This window comes from Octopus bimaculoides, chromosome 1, assembly GCF_046866305.1.
Source record: "Octopus bimaculoides isolate indiv1 chromosome 1, ASM4686630v1, whole genome shotgun sequence".
NCBI classification, from domain to species: Eukaryota; Metazoa; Mollusca; class Cephalopoda; order Octopoda; family Octopodidae; genus Octopus; species Octopus bimaculoides.
The window spans coordinates 55,917,823-55,935,927 of NC_142928.1; the positions used below are offsets into that span (position 1 = coordinate 55,917,823).

Consider the following 18,105-nt stretch of genomic DNA (forward strand, 5'->3'; position numbering starts at 1 on the left):
TTCTGAGATTACTACAGAAGTAGAAAAACAATGGTGACAAACTTATGAAATGTCTTTATTAGTTGCTGTTGGAATCAAAGATAGTGGGTAATATCCCACAGCATTAGAAAGATGCTAGTATTGCACCTATATTCAAGAAATATGATATAAAATGAGAGATTTCTCTTCAAAAAGACCTTTGCAAAATTGTTACTCAATGATGTTTTGCTTCCAACAAATGCAAAATATATGTATGAATCTGAATCAAGCATTGTATGAAGTCTTCATTGATTTCACAAAGACATTCAGCACACTAAACTGGTCATGCCTATAATAAATACTCAGAAGGTTTGTGTGTCTGAGAAAGTTCACTCTTTTAACAGAGTTCCTACACACTGTCATGAGGGCTCAAGTTATGCAGATGGACTCCAAATCTGCACCATTTGATGTTATAGTGCAAGTCGAGAAGAGTTATGTGTTAGTGCAATGTTATTTTCACTTCATTTGACAGCAATGCTTTAGAAGATATTCCATAATTCAGTTGAAGGTTTATACTTAGATACTAACCAGCTTAAAGTGACATACCTCAAAGCTAAGACCAAGACCACGTATGTTCGTGAGAAAAATGTTATTTGCTGAGATGTACACCTGTATCTCCTGTGCAGAAGAATGCAGACTTTGAATGGGTGCATTATATATTGCTGCCACAAAGATTGTCCTGAAAATTAACACCAAAAAACCTGAAGTTCTTCATCAGCTGAACCCATGCTTATTGTCATTGGAGGGCAAGACCTGTTAGAAGCAAACCATTATATTTATCTGAGTGGTACAATCAGTAGAGGAAAGGCTTAGTGATGATGTAGATCACAGAACAAGCAAGACCAACACAGCATTCAGAAGGTTAAGAAAGTGTCTATGGAGCAACAAGTTCATGTCAGTCAAGTCAGAGTAGGCTCCGACTGAGATTCAAGGATGTGACTAAACATAAGAAAAGATTGAAGATTGATACTGCAGTTGGACCACAACTGAAGACAGAAACAAGTGAAGGAAATCAATCCACTTCTAATATTCAAAACATTTTATATAGACAGCCATTATCAACTGTTGACAGACAATCTAAATTGATGAGTTGTAGTATAAGTAAAAAGATGAGACGGTCAAAGGACAGCCATAATCATAGTTCTGCTCAGTCAGGGGTTAAACTTATCAACTTATCTAAGAGTTTAGTATTTAAGAGCAACAGGCCTGTATAGTGTCTGTAATTTAAGTTGAGAACACTTCAGCCAGCTGTGACTGTCTTTATTCACTATATATCTGTAACAAGTAATTAATGCATCAGCTGTTTCCCTGATCATATGCTCTTCCAGTTTAACAATGAGTCACATTAAATAATGTCATGGGACAACTGTAGATAGGCATAGTATATAAACATACATATGCACACAAAATTACACACACACACACACATACATGCACATGTGCAGATGTTTCTGTGGATATGTATGTGAATGCTCAACTTTTTTTATACAAAATTATTTCAAAAGAACAGATTTAATGTAGGCTTTCTCTTTGCTCTCCCACTTTCTTTTACTCCCTTCTGTTTGTGTCTTTGAAAATAAATATTTTTCTACCAGTGGTTGATAAATATTGTTTATATTTTCTCTCCAGTAAATGATTTCACTTTCGCAACAACTCGAAATGGAAAAAATGTCCCTTTTGGAACAAGTGGAGATTGTTATAGTTCTTTGAATTGCCCTCAAGTAAGTTACTATTTCTTTGTAACATTTTTTTCAATCATGATTAGATTTTGAAAAACTAGTTTAGCTTTTTAAATATGCTTTCCATTCTGAATAACATATACATTTCAAATTTTGGCACAATGCCAGCAATTTCAGGGATATGGCTAGTCGATTGCACCCTCTCCCCTAGTACTCAACTGGTATTTATTTTATTGACCCTGAAAGGATGAAAGGCAAAGTCTACTTTGGTGGCATTGGAACTCAGGGTGTAAAGCCAGAAAAATACCACTAAACATTTTGTTTGGCATGATAACAATTCTACCAACTTGCTACCTTCTTTCTGAATTACATATTAAAAACAAAATATCATTTTCCTTTCCTGTTTCCTTTCCAGTTTCTTTTACACACTTTTGATATTTGGATAGTAATTTTGTAGGCGCAGGAGTGGCTGTGTGGTAAGTAGCTTGCTTACCAACCACATGGTTCCGGGTTCAGTCCCACTGCGTGGCATCTTGAGTAAGTGTCTTCTACTATAGCCTCGGGCCGACCAAAGCCTTGTGAGTGGATTTGGTAGACGGAAACTGAAAAAAGCCCGTCATATATATATGTGTGTATGTGTATGTTTGTGTGTCTGTGTTTGTACCCCCTAGCATTGCTGGTGTGTTTATGTCCCCATCACTTAGCAGTTTGGCAAAAGAGACCGATAGAATAAGTCCTGGGGTTAATTTGCTCGACTAAAGGCAGTGCTCCAGCATGGCCACAGTCAAATGACTGAAACAAGTAAAAGAGTAAAAGAGTATATATATATGCTTCTGAGAAAAACTTGGGCAGGGAGAGAATTCTCCAGGAGACTGCAGCACTGAGATGACATGATTGAGAAAAAGTAATGTTAAAAAAAACAGAAATGTGTTAAAATCTAATATAAAATGAATATTACTTTCCTAATGATAGTTGACTTTTCTTTTTTATTTTAAGGGACAATTCCAAATTGACTTATCACGGACTGACTTTGCAGTTTCTCCAAGTACCAAGTGGATATCAACAGATGAAAAATATCATCACAGAATATCAGTATCTAAGGTTTGCATTGAATTTGTTGCCTCTTAATTTGTGTATAACTTCACAAGGTTTTAGAATGCATCATTTTATTTGCTCATTTGTTTTTACATCTGTTTTTTCATGCTAACATGTGTTAGACAAATATATTATTTGGACACTGTTTTACTGATAGATGCTTATCCTGCTGCCAACCTTTATCTGTTTTTCAACTAAGGGGTCCACATGCCTTTAGAAGCACAAAGCTAGTGGACAAAGGAAATGACAACACTTGTAGCTTAGCAATTATCAGAGAAGCACAAATGCAAACACACACACAAACTTACACATATCTATATCTATCCATCTATGATAGATGATATAGATATAGATATGTGATGATGGTGATGTGTTTGTGGGGGGGGGGGGGGGGTTGAGTGACAGGCTTTGTGCTATTTCTGTCTATGAAATTTACTCACAGAGTATTGGTCAGGCCAAATCTATAGTAGAAGACGCTTGCCCAGCATGCCTTCACATTGAGACTGAATCAGAACCACATGGTTGTGAAGCAAACTTTGTAATTGCCATGCAGTTTAAAATATTTTCCACACTAATTAGTTGTCCAAGGCTAAAATCTAAAAATTTGGAGATCAAAGAATAAAGGTTCATGTAAGCATATTTCTTGAGACAGAAATCAATAATTGGAAATTGACTTAATTATTAAGTGTTTCATATGTATATTATGATAATACATTCAAGATATTATCATAAGGTACTCAGGATGTGCTATTAATATACTTTTATGCTATTTTTATTTATTTCACATTTATAAATATAGTATGGTGTAATTGAAACATGACAATTATTTTTGGAAAATGATGTTTACTTATATTGTTGATGTATGTAAATATGTACCTTCATATTCTTTCTAACATCATTAGTTGTATGTTGGTATTGATTTGAGATGAATAACTTTGTTATATAAATTCTTCAGGTCTACTGCTTTTACCTTTTATAGCTGAAGTTTAATTCCAAGTATTCTAATTGAAATGCTAAAATTACTGTTAACTATTTTTTGCCTATAGAACCCTTTGATTCTCTTTTTACTCTGGTAGACTGTTATAGCCATTCAATGCATAAAGACTTCCTCAAATGCTTGAGGGAATCATTAGAAGTAATAGATAGCTTCTGTTATCTAGGCGACCAAGTTAGCAGTGGAGGCAGAAGTTCTGAAAGCATAGTTGTTAGAATATGAACGGGCTGGACAAAGTTCAGAGAGCTACTACCTTTGTTGGTAACTAAAGGCCCTCTCCCTCAGAGTGAAAGGCAGATTGTATGATACCTGTGTACATACAGTGATGCTGCATGGTAGTGAAACATGGGCTACGATTACAGAGGACCTATGAAGGCTTGAAAGAAATGAAGCCAGCATGTTCCGCTGAATAGGTAATGTCAATGTGTACATACAACAAAGTGTAAATGATTTAAGAGGAAAACTGGGTATAAGAGACATCAGATGTGTACAAGAGAGAAAACTGCACAGGTACAGTCTTGTGATGCATATAGACAAGGACAGCTGCTTAAAGAAGTGCCAATCTCTCATTGTGGAGGGAACCTGTGAAAGGGATAGACGCAGGAAGACACAGGATGAAGTGGTGAGAAATGATCTTATGATGTTGAACCTCACAGAAGAGATGGCAAGGGACCAAGATCTCTGGTGATTTGTTGTGCTTGAGAAGACATGTCAAGCTAAGTAAAATTGCTGCCATCCATACATATAGGTATGCTTTTTTATCGCCATAGCCCCACCCCCTCTCCCAGCTGTCTTGCAGGTGCCAATGCCATGTAAAATGCATTCATGCTGGTGCCACATAAAATGCACTCATGCCAGTGCTACATAAATGCACTCATGCCAGTGGCACATAGAAAAGCACCTAGCACACTCTGTAAAGTGGTTGGCATTAGGAAGGACATCCAGCCATAGAAGCCATGCCAAAACAGACAATTGGAGTCTGGACAGCTCTCTGACTGGCCAGCTCTTATCAAACCATTCAACCCATACCAGTGTGGAAAACAAATGTTAAACAATGATGATGATTATTAGAAATTTTATTTTAAAAGTTGTTAAACTATTTTGTATATCATAAAAGTATAGCCGATTTATTGCACATAATTTTTTATGACAAAATCTTATATGGACTCCCTAGGGCCATATGGATCCTGGTTGAGAACCACTGATATCGAGCCTTTCAAACCAAAGCAAATTGGAAAATATTTTATTCAGTAACCTAACAATGATTCTAGAAGGATTCAAGAGAATTTCGACCTCATAATCCATGACTTTGTATTAAGTAATTTAATGAAAATGTAGAAAAGTTCAAGTAACCACAGTAATTATACATGTAAATGATAACAATAATTTCTCCAGAATATTTTGGAATATTTGGTTCCCGTCTGCAATATCTTCAATATTTCTTTGTTTTCTTTTTCAGAATCATAAATTAATAAGAGGTTTGTGTGGTGGCAGATGTGGAACCACATGTCTTCCTGACCCCCGTATTGGTTTACAACTTCAACTGAGTAATTGATTCATAGAAAAAAAATAATGTAAGCTTTTTTTCTTTTTGCAGTTTTCTTCCCTAAGAATTTGCTAACAAGAAGACTTTTTTTCTAATATACTGTGAATAATTGGCATTAGAAACAGAAGATGAGAGAATGTGTTAGTCATTTCTTTTCCAGTATTGTAAGAAAGTAAGTGAAACAAATCGAAATTAAAAGTGGGTCACAAATTGATTTTGTCAAAAATTCAATCTGTAAATTTTAAAACAAATATATCCACACAGGAGGTGCTGTGAATGTGACCTAGTAAAGTATAAATTGTTCATATTTAATTTTCTAGATAATTATATTCTACCTTAGATTTTTTTTTTTTTAATTACAATGGATTTTTATCTAAAAATACAAAAATAAATAAATAAAACAGTCTGTACTAAGCTGTCATATGATCTTTTTATGTGATCAATAGAGTATTGGATTTATGATGCTAAGTGGATGAAAAACAAATCTCTTTTAAGGTAGAATACTGGTATGGTAGCAATTTTCAACAGATATATGAATTGAAGCATAAAGTATTTAGTATACATTCAAAATACATTATTTAGATTTGATGGATATTTGTCCTCATCTGGTTGTTAACACAACGTTTCAGCTGATATATCCTCCAGCCTTCTTCAGGTGTCTTGGGGAAATTTTGAACCTAGGTTCTCATTCCTAAGGTATTTTTCGATGTTATTATCATTATTATTATTATTATTATTATTATTATTATTATTATTATTATTATCATTATTGTTATTGTTCAGGTCACTGCTTGGAATCGAACTCGGAATCTTGGGGTTAGTAGCCCGTGCTCTTAACTACTATGCCATATGCCCCTGGCGTAGTGGTTAAGAGTGCGGGCTACTAACCCCAAGATTCTGAGTTCGATTCCAAGCAGTGACCTGAACAATAACAATAATAATAATAACATCGAAAAATACCTTAGGAATGAGAACCCAGGTTCGAAATTTCCCCAAGACAACCTGAAGAAGGCTGGAGGGTATATCAGTCAAAATGTTGTGTTAACAACAAACAAGATTAGGACAAATATCCATCAAATGTAAATAATGTACATAATTCCTCATCTCTTAAATATAGAATTCAAAATACACATCCAAATTCCTACAATAAGTTTAAGCTCAAAAGCTTTTAGCTGATTGTCCAATACTGTGCATTCACCTCTTTCATTTTCACATATATAGTTTCTCTATAGCAACATTAAGTACACATTGCTGTCTTAACCAAGCCAATGAAAGAACACCTATTTGGCCACTTAACTTGCTAAATATACCAGCAAAATCTCCTTCCCATAGCTACCATCTTGCAAAAGGGAAGACACCTTGAGTAAAGTAGTCTTAGATTCTGAAGAAAATAGAATAGTCAAATGGAATGCCTTTTATCACAGGTTTTCTGTAACAGGGCTGACTTTGGACTAAACTACTGATGTCTTAAAAACATAAGACACACTGATAGATGAATATGAAAATTATACTTTTGTATTCATGACTTGAAATGGAAACCTTGATCTGAACACCTCTGTATGTTAGTTCCCATTGTTTCTCGCTCTCTCTCTCTCTCTCTCTCTCTATATATATATATATATATATATATATATATATATATATATATATATATATATATATATAACTATCAATTTACCATCAATGGCAACTTCTCTTTCAATTTATTACTGTCTGCCTCCTTCCACATCAATTCAGTAGTTAGCTTGCATTCAACATGCTACAATTTGTGACCCCAAGAAACCACTTATGTCTGAACCATTACAACTGGTGATTCCTGACTTCCTAACCATTACACATGATTAGCAGTCCAGGTTATATAGTATACAATACAATGAACAAAACAATATAGTATACAATAACAGTGTGGTTTGGCCCTGTCATGCTAAATTTTATAAATGTAGATGTGTTTAAGACTGTAATGAACGTTTAGAATGTTAATCATATCTTCTTTCTTTCTTGTTTTTCAGGTGGAACCAATGCATCATTAGGCTGTATTACTACAACCATCTTTCATTGTAAATAATCCATTCCAAAAGACTAATATTGTGACTATTATTATTATTAGTCTTTGTTATTTATTTTTTCTAAGACTAGACAAATTATTTACACATTTGAGTGCAATATTTGAAAAAATGTATAAGATATACGTGCATATATATATATGGTGATGATATATATATTGTGTGTTTGTATTTGTGTGCGTTTGTATAAATAGTTTGTGTTGTAAATGTCTCAATGAACATAACACTGCTGGTAAATGTGATTATTATTGTTGTTATTGTTATTAGGGTTATAGACTTGGTCATGATGATAGAGTAGCAGACAAATTGACTTTCAGTATTTAATCTCAACCTTCAGTTCTAAGTTCATATCCTGATAGAGTCAACTCTACTTTTCAATCTTCTAAACGTCTATAAAATAAGTATCATTTTTATACTATAGATTATTCCTTCCTCTTATATTTGTGAACTTGTCCCTATATAAGAAATTATTATTTTTCAATATTCTGAGTTTAAGCCCTTCTAATGTCAAATTTTCCTTTCATCCCTCCAGGGATGGTAAATATGGAAATAGTTATGATCTGGGATTAATTAAATTGACACACTTATTCTCCAAAATTTGTGACCTTGTGTCAATATCAGAAACCATAATTATTTACTATTATTATTGTTAAGGTGGCAAGCTGCTAGCAGAATTGTTAGCATGCCGGGCAAAGTACTCAGTAGCATTTCATCCATCTTTACGTTCTGAGTTCAAATTCTGTCAAGATTAATTTTGCCTTTCATCCCTTCAGGGTTGATGAAATTAGTACCAGTTATGCACTGGGTTCAATGTAATCAACTAGCTCCCTCCCCCAAAATTTCGGCCTATAGTAGAAAGGATTATTATTATTATTATTATTATTATTATTATTATTATTATTGTTATTATTATTATTATCATTATTATTTATAAGACAGTGAGCTGGCAGGGTTGTTATCGCTTCAGACAAAATATTTAGCAGCATTTCTTCCGGCTCTTTACATTCTGAGTTGTAATTCCACCAAGATCAACTTTCCCTTTCATCCTTTGGGATCAATAAAATAAGTTGAGCATTGGAATTGATGTAATTGACTGGCTCCCTCCCCACCAAATTTCAGGCCTTGTGCCTATAATAAAAAAAAGTATTTTTATTATTATGTACAGTTATTCAGGCCTTGTAGAAAGGATTATTAGGTACGCTTATTTTATTATTTCCAATTTGCATTTTTCTTTGGTTTTGCTCATTTTGTTACTGTTTTACCATATCTTTATTTTCTGTTGTTTAAAAAATGCTATGGTTGAGAACTACTAGCATAAAGGACACTAAATGGCAGTCTAAAGTCATGATTATTAAATATCACTCAAAAGAAGTGATGAACCCTAAATGTTAAAAATATTTCACACCAGACTAGTAAAAGCAAATTCAGGTCCAGTTATCATTTATGTATATTGATTTATGAAATACAATGAAAGCTTTAAAAGATTTAAGTCTCGAACCAAATGTTGGCATCTGTTATAATCTGCCAAGAAATTATGAATATGTCATTGGTGAAATTCCTTTCAAACAAAATCACTGAATTATTTTGTAAATAGAACATAAAACTCATAATCATTAATTATGACTGATCTGTTGGTTTGAAAAACTGATCTAGAACATACCATTAAGTATGTATAACCAGTAAGAGTTTCAGGAGCGAGATATTTCACTAGAAACTGCCAATTGATGTGAGATATGAACTTAAATTATTCTTTATTATAGAAATAAATTTATGATTATTCTTCTTTGTAAAATACAATAGACATTGCCTGTTAATCTACTAGATATGTTCATAACACTAAATGGCTTAGACGTTCATTTTCAACTTTGAAATTCCATTTTATTGAAGATTGTTAAGAATATTTCTTCAGACTTTATTTTTTCATTGCATTCAAGAGTTTGGTTTTTTAAGTTGAATTATTATCTAGGGAGCTTATATTTGACTGGCTAAGCAACTTAAACAGAGAACCAGCTTTTGACACTGTATTGTCTCCTTGGCAAGTTACTTTACTCTACCTACTTTGGCCAATCTTTCTCATGAGAATAAGACTTATTTTAAAATTATAATGGAATGGTTGACACCAAGATTGAAAACGTGTTTCAATGATTTACAAAAATGTGTGAGGTTTGAGAACTATCAGTCCCATGGTTGTGTCATAAAAACTGAGAATTATGTCCAAAATAATTTATGACTGCCTCTCTCAAGTTAATACCAAATATATGTCTGTTTACTCAATTTTGAAAACTATAACCCTTTGGATAAATTAAAGATTGAGATAAAACTTCAAAGAAAGAATTATCAATGAAATTCATTTAGCCTAATGTTTAACTGAAAAAGAATATTAAAACAATAGTTATCATCTTGACATTCTTTACTTAAAGATCTAATATAATTGACCAATGTGAGGCCAATTACTATGCTTTGGCATCATAATAATATAAAACACATTTCTTCACATCTACACCTGTGTCACCTGATCATCTGCTGAAGTTAAATAGTGCTGGTGTTAGTACTAATAAAATAGACAACAATAATACTCAGTATAAAATATTTATAACACTGTAAACTGAAGCAGTGAGTCATGTTCCATATATAAAGTATTTTTGTAAATAAATTTTTATCCATAGTAATCATGATAAGGTGCTTTTATTAGCATAACCTCTGCAGAAGCTACTTTGAAGAATTTATACATATATTTATAGATATTATATTATTATTATTATTATTATTATTATTATTATTATTATTACTATTATTATTATTATTATTATTATGTACATATATATATTTATATACTTACTTAAAATAAAACAAAAGGAATATCATGAAATGAAATGAAGAATTATTCAAGTTAAGAAAATAATCCAAGATTTTATGATATTGTATATGTGTGTGTGTGTGTATGTATATATATATATAAAGAAATAATGAAAAAAGGCTTTGAATTGTCATTTGTAAGTGAACCGATATATAGTAATTATTCTCTATGCCTATACATGTAGTTTCTTAAAATATTTATCATTAAGGACATGAAATCTTGTTTTTAATTATTTAAAAAAATGTTCATCAAGCATAAATTTTATCATTCTATCCTTAATCCAAATTCTAACCAAATATACTAATAATTCAGTGATGAAATTTTTTTTTTTTTTTTTTTCAATCTTTTCTGAAAAGGAAAGTGAGCATTCATAATATTAACACATTTGTATAAAAATGATGAAACTAAACATTGACCTACTGTGTGATTTAATTGCAATTTTCCTGTTACCAATAAAAAGAAAAAAAATGTATCAATGAGGCTTGGAAATGCCAGTTCAAATAAATGATAGTCTTTTTTGACCAGTTTTTAATGCCAAAGGGTTAAATAATGCAAATTGGATGCTTATCATTTTAAAACAAAGCTCATGGTGAATGTGTTAAGAAGTTTCTGTTGTATATGAAATACATTTACTATATATCCTGGTTACCTTATCAAATAGTGCGAGAAAAATAAAATCTTATATTTCAAATATTCTTTATAAATAAGCTTCATAATGGTGGATTGTTCCCCTCTGAAAAATCTTCATGATGCTTTCAAAATGGAGAGACTGGAAAAACAAATCTTAGCTTTGATGATAATCATAATTATTATGGTTTTAAAACTTATTTTATGAAAATTTATCATTTTTGTGAAATTACTTAAAATGTATATAAAGAATATTTACAAAAAAAAAAAAAAATTATATTTTATTTGTTAATGTCTTTCTGCAAATTATAAACATAATATCATGAAAGTATTTTAACTTTTCATTTATTTTATCAAAATAAAAGAAATATATAAGATTTTATATCAACAAACTTGAGACGAGTCTCACATTTTTAATTCCTTTATATAATATATAACTGGCAGGAAATTGAAAATATTTACAAACTTAGCCAAAAAAAGAAAGAAAATACCCTCTGTCATTGGTTACTGCTTTGGCTTTGTAATGCTTGTAATATTTTATATGAAAACTACATATCCAATATTTGCATATGTTTCATAAGTACTTTTTAATTTTACAGTATTACAAGATTTGCTGTAATTATTTTTATATTTTTATTATGCTTGTAACCAAAACAACAATTATTTTCTTTTAATAAAGTATCTTTAAATATGTGTAAAAGAAAAGAAGAAAAGAGCAAGAACAAATACTATAAGAGTAATTATAGAAAAATAATGTCTTACACACACACACACACACACAATCACACACATGCATATAACTTGATGGATTGATAATGGACATAAAATTTTATATATATATATATATATATATATATATATATATATATATATATATATATATATATATATATATATATATATATATATATATATATATATATATATATAGGCACAGGAGTGGCTGTGTGGTAAGTAGCTTGCTTACCAACCACATGGTTCCGGGTTCAGTCCCACTGTGTGGCACCTTGGGCAAGTGTCTTCTACTATAGCCTCAGGCCAACCAAAGCCTTGTGAGTGGATTTGGTAGACGGAAACTGAAAAAAGCCCGTCGTATATATGTATATGCATATATATGTGTGTGTGTGTCTGTGTTTGTCCTCCCAACATTGTTTGACAACCGATGCTGGTGTGTTTACGTCCCCGTAACTTAGCGGTTCGGCAATAGAGGCCGATAGAATAAGTACTAGGCTTACCAAGAATAAGTCCTGGGGTCGATTTGCTCGACTTAAAGGTGGTGCTCCAGCATGGCCACAGTCAAATGACTGAAACAAGTAAAAGAGTATATGGTGCTCCAGCATGGCCGCAGTCAAATGACTGAAACAAAAGAATAAAAGAATATATATATATATACACATATCCACAATTATATATATAAGTTTAATCAATGTAAATAATGCAATGTGTTTGAAATATATACTTTATTAAAATAAAGTGACTGGTTTAGATATGTAATAACGTATCAGTTAAATAATAAGCTGTAAGTTGGTTTCAAAACATAATCCTAAATGCATTTTATGTGGAATCTCTTTGCCAATATTGATTACTTGTTGGAATTTGAGCCACTTACATTGTGATATTCATAGCACTGCCTGAATAGCTTAACAGCTTCACCTGATTATATTCAAGTTGCCAAATTTGAATTGGAATTGTTGGAGTTTTAAAATATTACTGTTTTAAAATAAGATTGTTTTTCATTTTGAAGAATGATCTTTCTTGCCATGCTATTATATATGGATCAAATACACAAACAAATTACTTGTATTATAAATATGTATTCTTGACTTCATATGTAGAATTTATCATTGCTGTTGTTGTTGATGTTATAGTTTAGCAAACCTATGATTGAAAGGCCCTCCAGCCTTGACGATCATATCTTCTTTTTTTTTTTTTTTCTGATCTCAGTGTATGTAGGATCATATTACCCAATGTCTCCTCTTTTTCCTAAAGAAAGTAGGGTGCAATTTGAGCCAGATTTGGCTATTATTTCCATTATTTTGGCTGATCACATAGAGGCTCACTCTGCAGTTGTGTTGGGCATCAAAATGCAATATAGAATTCTCAAGAAAATGTATCTGTAACTGAGTATCAGTTCTATCTTGAATATATTTTACTCATGATGCCAACGTAATTGGAGAAGACAAAAATTCATAAATTCTGAAAATTACCGCTTGTCCACTCTCTCTCTCTCTCTCTCTCCCTCTCTTTCTCTCTCTCTCTCTCACTCTCTCTCTTTCTTTTTTTTTCTGGAAAAAAATATTGGTCATAGTCAGAAATGAAGAGGGATAGTATATGCCCAAGACACAGTGTATATGCACATGATGTGTGTGTGTGTGTGTATATATATATATATTTGTTGGTCTTATCTCTTTTGAATTTGGTTCAAAGTAAACTTCTTTCCAATGTATTACAATACATGATACAGATGTAGAATTTTATATTTTCTTAAGACTTTTCACCGTCTTTCTTTTGTCAGAGGAAGTTCATCATAAGAAGTCTTAAATAATCTCTGTGTGTTTGTGTCAGTGTGCATATAAATTTAAGAAACTATCTTTCTGATTCAAGTAAATACTTCTGATATATTTGTTATATGTGTATAATTATAAATACTGGAGTGTATATGAAAGAACTTTTTCTTGAGGTGTTAGAATTCCCTGGGTATTTTGTGTTAAGTAGCTGTTGCAATTATCATTTATCTGAATGTTGCTCTGTGTATGATGTGTAATCAACTTCATCGTATTCCTCTATGTTTACTATTGTCTCTTGTTCATTATATCATGCTGTCCTTGAATCACAGTACCTTACAGAGACAACAGACATAACAGTTTCTTAACATTATCATTGATCAGGAATTTGATCAATTAGTCAGTAAAGCTAATAATCAGAAAATAAAAATTAGATGTCAGTGAAAGATAATCTTAGTATTTGCAACTTAATCAACTGATCATCACCTGATAGACTTTATAATAAATCATAGCTTTTGTATTATATGTAATATATGTATATAGCTACTAATATCATCCACAAAAGTAAGACATGATTTTTCTTCATCTTCCATTAAATCAACAGTGCATCTTCTCTACAATAATCGTTTTGAATGAAAATTCATTTATCTTGTAGAAAGTTTCTTGGTCTCTGTGGTCAGATCTATACCATAAGGTATGATATAAGCAAAAATGTAAAGTAATTATTTGTGTGTTCGTGGGAATGTTTGCTCTTCTATGCATGGGTTTACTTAGTTTATCTAAATAGTTTTCCTTTCTTTTAGATTAAGTTCTCAAAAGCAGCTTATTTCTCTAGATATTTAATATCTTTACTATTTATGTAGTGGCTAAAAATATTTTCATAAATTGGAATATATATATATGCATATATATATATATATATATATATATATATATATATATATATATATATATATATATATAGGAACCCTATATCACTGGGACCAAACATTTAATGTTGCTAATTGATTAAATGAGAAACTTTCTGACATGTTTTAGTGTTGGATAAATTTAAATATGTCATATTTTTAATCTTTGCATTGTCTTGATTTAAACAGTAACTATTTATAAGCAGGAATTTGAATAGAATTATCTAAATAATTACCAAATTTTTCAAACTAATGGAAATGTTTAAGAAAATTTAACTTCCTTTTTAGTATGTAATTATCTTTAGTATTTTCATCAATTGAGTGCAATGTGTGTAGACAATTTTTTTAAAGATTTGCTTTACTTTTTCTGCTGGAATAGCTTTAATGTTGTATGTATAACAAAGAAAACATAAGGCAGAAGTATAAATATGTTCTTTTAAAATCAGTACATTGCTTTATGTAAATAAAATTCTAGAAATGATTTTTAGCTAAAGTTGTACACAATAAGTCACATGAAAATTTTAGCCTTTGTTTCAAACACTTAAGTTTTAAAGCTATCTCTTACCAGTGCTTAGCCTTAGGATTTCTGTTTACTTAATTTCCCTCGTGATATTACAGCACATTGGTGACACAATGAATCTGTAATGTCCTTACAATAATAACCATGAAAATGACAGCATGGACAGAGGTTGGATGTTTGATGTTATAATTGTTCTCTAAAAATACAATGAACAAAAATATTAAACTCATGAATATATCATGTGTTGATTATTTCATTTTTTTTGCATTTATTTGGTTAAAATTTACCAAAATAACCCACTATCTAATGTATAATTATGTCAGTATTAGAGAAAAAGATTTTAACTTAATCATTTTTAAGTTTGTGTGTGACTCAGCTAACAGCTTTTATATCACAATTTTTGAAATAAGCCTGTCTTTTTATTGGTTACTCCAAAACAATGGAACTATACTTATAATCTTTGCCAGACCTCTACATAGTGGTAAGAGACACATAGAACCTTATACTGTTGAACAGGTATATTTAGCATGTTAAGGAATGAAGAATCATTGTGAAAGGCTATCTACTTAACAGATAGTTTTTTTACAGTGGTCCAGAATGTGTGTATATGTATTTGGGGCATCAACCCAGTGTGACAAACTGCTCTGGAATGCAGAAAATGAAATTTAAACTTAGTTTCAGCAATTAAAATACTACAGTTCTATATTTAAGAGATAAGGAATTATGTACATTATTTACATTTGATGGATATTTGTCCTCATCCTGTTTGTTGTTAACACAACGTTTCAGCTGATATACTCTCCAGCCTTCATCAGGTGGCTTGGGGAAATTTCGAACCTAGGTTCTTATTCCTAAGGTATTTTTTGATATCATTATTATTATTATTATTATTATTCAGGTCACTGCCTGGAACTGAACTCAGAATCTTGGCATATGGCGTAGTGGTTAAGAGCGCAGGCTACTAACCCCAAGGTTCCGAGTTCGATTCCAGACAGTGACCTGAATAATAATAATAATAGCATTGAAAATACCTTAGAAATGAGAACCTAGGTTCGAAATTTCCCCAAGACACTTGATGAAGGCTGGAAGGTATATCAGCCGAAACGTGTTAACAACAAACGAGATGAAGACAAATATCGGTCAAATGTAAATAATGTAATTAAAATACTCTTGACTGCTATAATAATCTGCTGTATATAACATTACAAATACCTAAGCTGCAGACTTCAATTAATTAACATCCTATATTAGTATACATACATTCACACATTTTATTTATTTTCTGTCTCTTTTGACTGAGATGTTACTATTTCTGGATTTTGTTTTGTGCATTAATTCACTGTGTCCAGTTCTATGTCCTATTGTGCCAATATTTTTTAATTTCACAGAACATCATCTTAATTAAATGTTTTTGTTGAAACATTATGGAAATTGTTCAGATTTTGTTGTTGTTTTTCTTACAATTTCTACCAAATGTGTTATGTTGAAAGGTAGAGCTTTCAAATATGTAATTACTATAAAACGGTTCTCTTGAAATTTTGTTTCATCAAAGTTATGTGGAAAAGTTCTGTTACTTTCTGTATGCATGTCAGTGAATGTTTTTAAAATCTTTTACGAAAATGTAATAGAAACAAAATTTCAAAGAATCATAAATAAAATTTCATGAACTGTTGAACCTTTAAATTCTGTATTTGATGTTAGATACGCTTAAGTAAGGATCATTATTATAAATCCTCTCTTGTTATAGGAGAAGCTCACACTGATAAGGTTATAAATATATGTATTTAGATCTGAGTTCCAGTTTCTATAATAAAACAATAAGTTTGAAGATTCAGTAGCCATGAGAATAGTAAATTGCTCATGATGTACATGTTTATTAATTAGTTGGTTAATGACATTTGTTTAAATATCATACTATCAGAAATATGACACATTTAATGAACTAACCCCTTTTTTAAAATAGCAAAAGGAAATCTAGTTGAAAGAGGAAGGTCAAGGCGTAGTAGAATGGCAGACTGACTATTTTGCTGTATCTGATATAGTACATTGTCATTATCATCCTTTACAGCATCAGCTGAAAAGGTTGTCATGGATCAAGTTGGTTCTTCTTAAGTGAGTCAGAGATTGATGTCTCACTTGTGCATTTCATTTTTGGCATGTTGTCTGTAACTGGATGTCTTTCTCTATCATGAACCACTTTTCAGAGAGTATTACCCAGAATTTATCATAAAGAAGTTACTTTGTCTTCAGCAAAACTAAAGAATCTTCTCTATTCTATGTTGCCAGCACCAAACATTTACAAAAGTGATAACAAAGGATCAGAGCAAGAAGGTGATGGAAGAGAGAGTAATGGAAGAAAATGAGAGAGAGAAAATTGCATGATGGTTGCATGATAGAAGTGTAAGTGATAGGATGGGTAATAGAAGGAGAATACTAGAAGTGAGAGATATGGAAGAAAAAGGTTAGTATTTTCTTCTATTTTTAAAATGGAAGGGATTAATGTAACAAGGACTGGCTGTTATTTCTACTTGCTTAGAAATGCAGCACAAATTAACTTAATTCTGATACTAATAAAGACAAAATAAACAAGGCATGATGATTGATATGTTATAATTATTTTGTGGTGAGATGGAGGAAGAAGACAACAAGAAGCAAAAGGACAGAATGAAACGTTGGACCTTACCTTGCCGACCACAGCGGAGTACACGATCGCTCCTGATCAGAACACGTCTTTCTCGTAACGTTGCTGTTTTCTGACTGACTCCACGTGCTAGCCTTCGACCGCGTGTCGCCTACTTCCGATCTGACCCTTCCAGTCTGGCTTCACCTCTGTTTGCCTCACCCCTCTCCACCACAACACACAGCTCATCACAGCCCATAACACCACACGACCCCCTGATCTATAGATCATTCTACCGGCTCTCCCACACACTCCTCGCTCCCGAACTACCTTAATTGGTCTCATAATCAGCCAACCAGGGAGGAGGGTACCGCTGCCTCTGTGGTCGCTGTGCGACCCCGGGACTGGCCTGAGTTCCTGGCGTGCTGCCTTCATCATCTTGCCTACTGCTGCTGTCTTCATCATCCTGCCCACTGCAGCTGGTTCCATCCTCTGAAGCACTGACAATCTTCCGCACATCCAAAACATGGCGTGGCATACCATCGACTAAGACGTTGTTCTTTGAATTGATGGAGGTTATAGTTCCTTTCCCCCATTGTGATGTGCACCGTGCATTTGGGGGTTTTACCCAAACTTCTTCCCCGTTCTGCACGAAGGTGTGCTCTTCTCCCCGG

General features: G+C 32.1%; 1 protein-coding gene across 1 annotated transcript in view; it reads left to right on the forward strand.

The window, feature by feature from the left end:
* The window catches only part of LOC106883875 (A disintegrin and metalloproteinase with thrombospondin motifs 9), a 143,376-nt gene extending 135,964 nt beyond the window's left edge, over window positions 1-7,412 (forward strand). Inside the window, exons 37-40 of the mRNA XM_089351131.1 lie at window positions 1,648-1,739; window positions 2,694-2,798; window positions 5,246-5,360; window positions 7,342-7,412. Coding sequence (XP_089207257.1) covers window positions 1,648-1,739; window positions 2,694-2,798; window positions 5,246-5,341 — 293 coding nt within the window. The 3' untranslated portion in view covers window positions 5,342-5,360; window positions 7,342-7,412. The remainder of the gene's footprint in view (window positions 1-1,647; window positions 1,740-2,693; window positions 2,799-5,245; window positions 5,361-7,341) is intronic.
* Window positions 7,413-18,105: the final 10,693 nt, after the last annotated feature.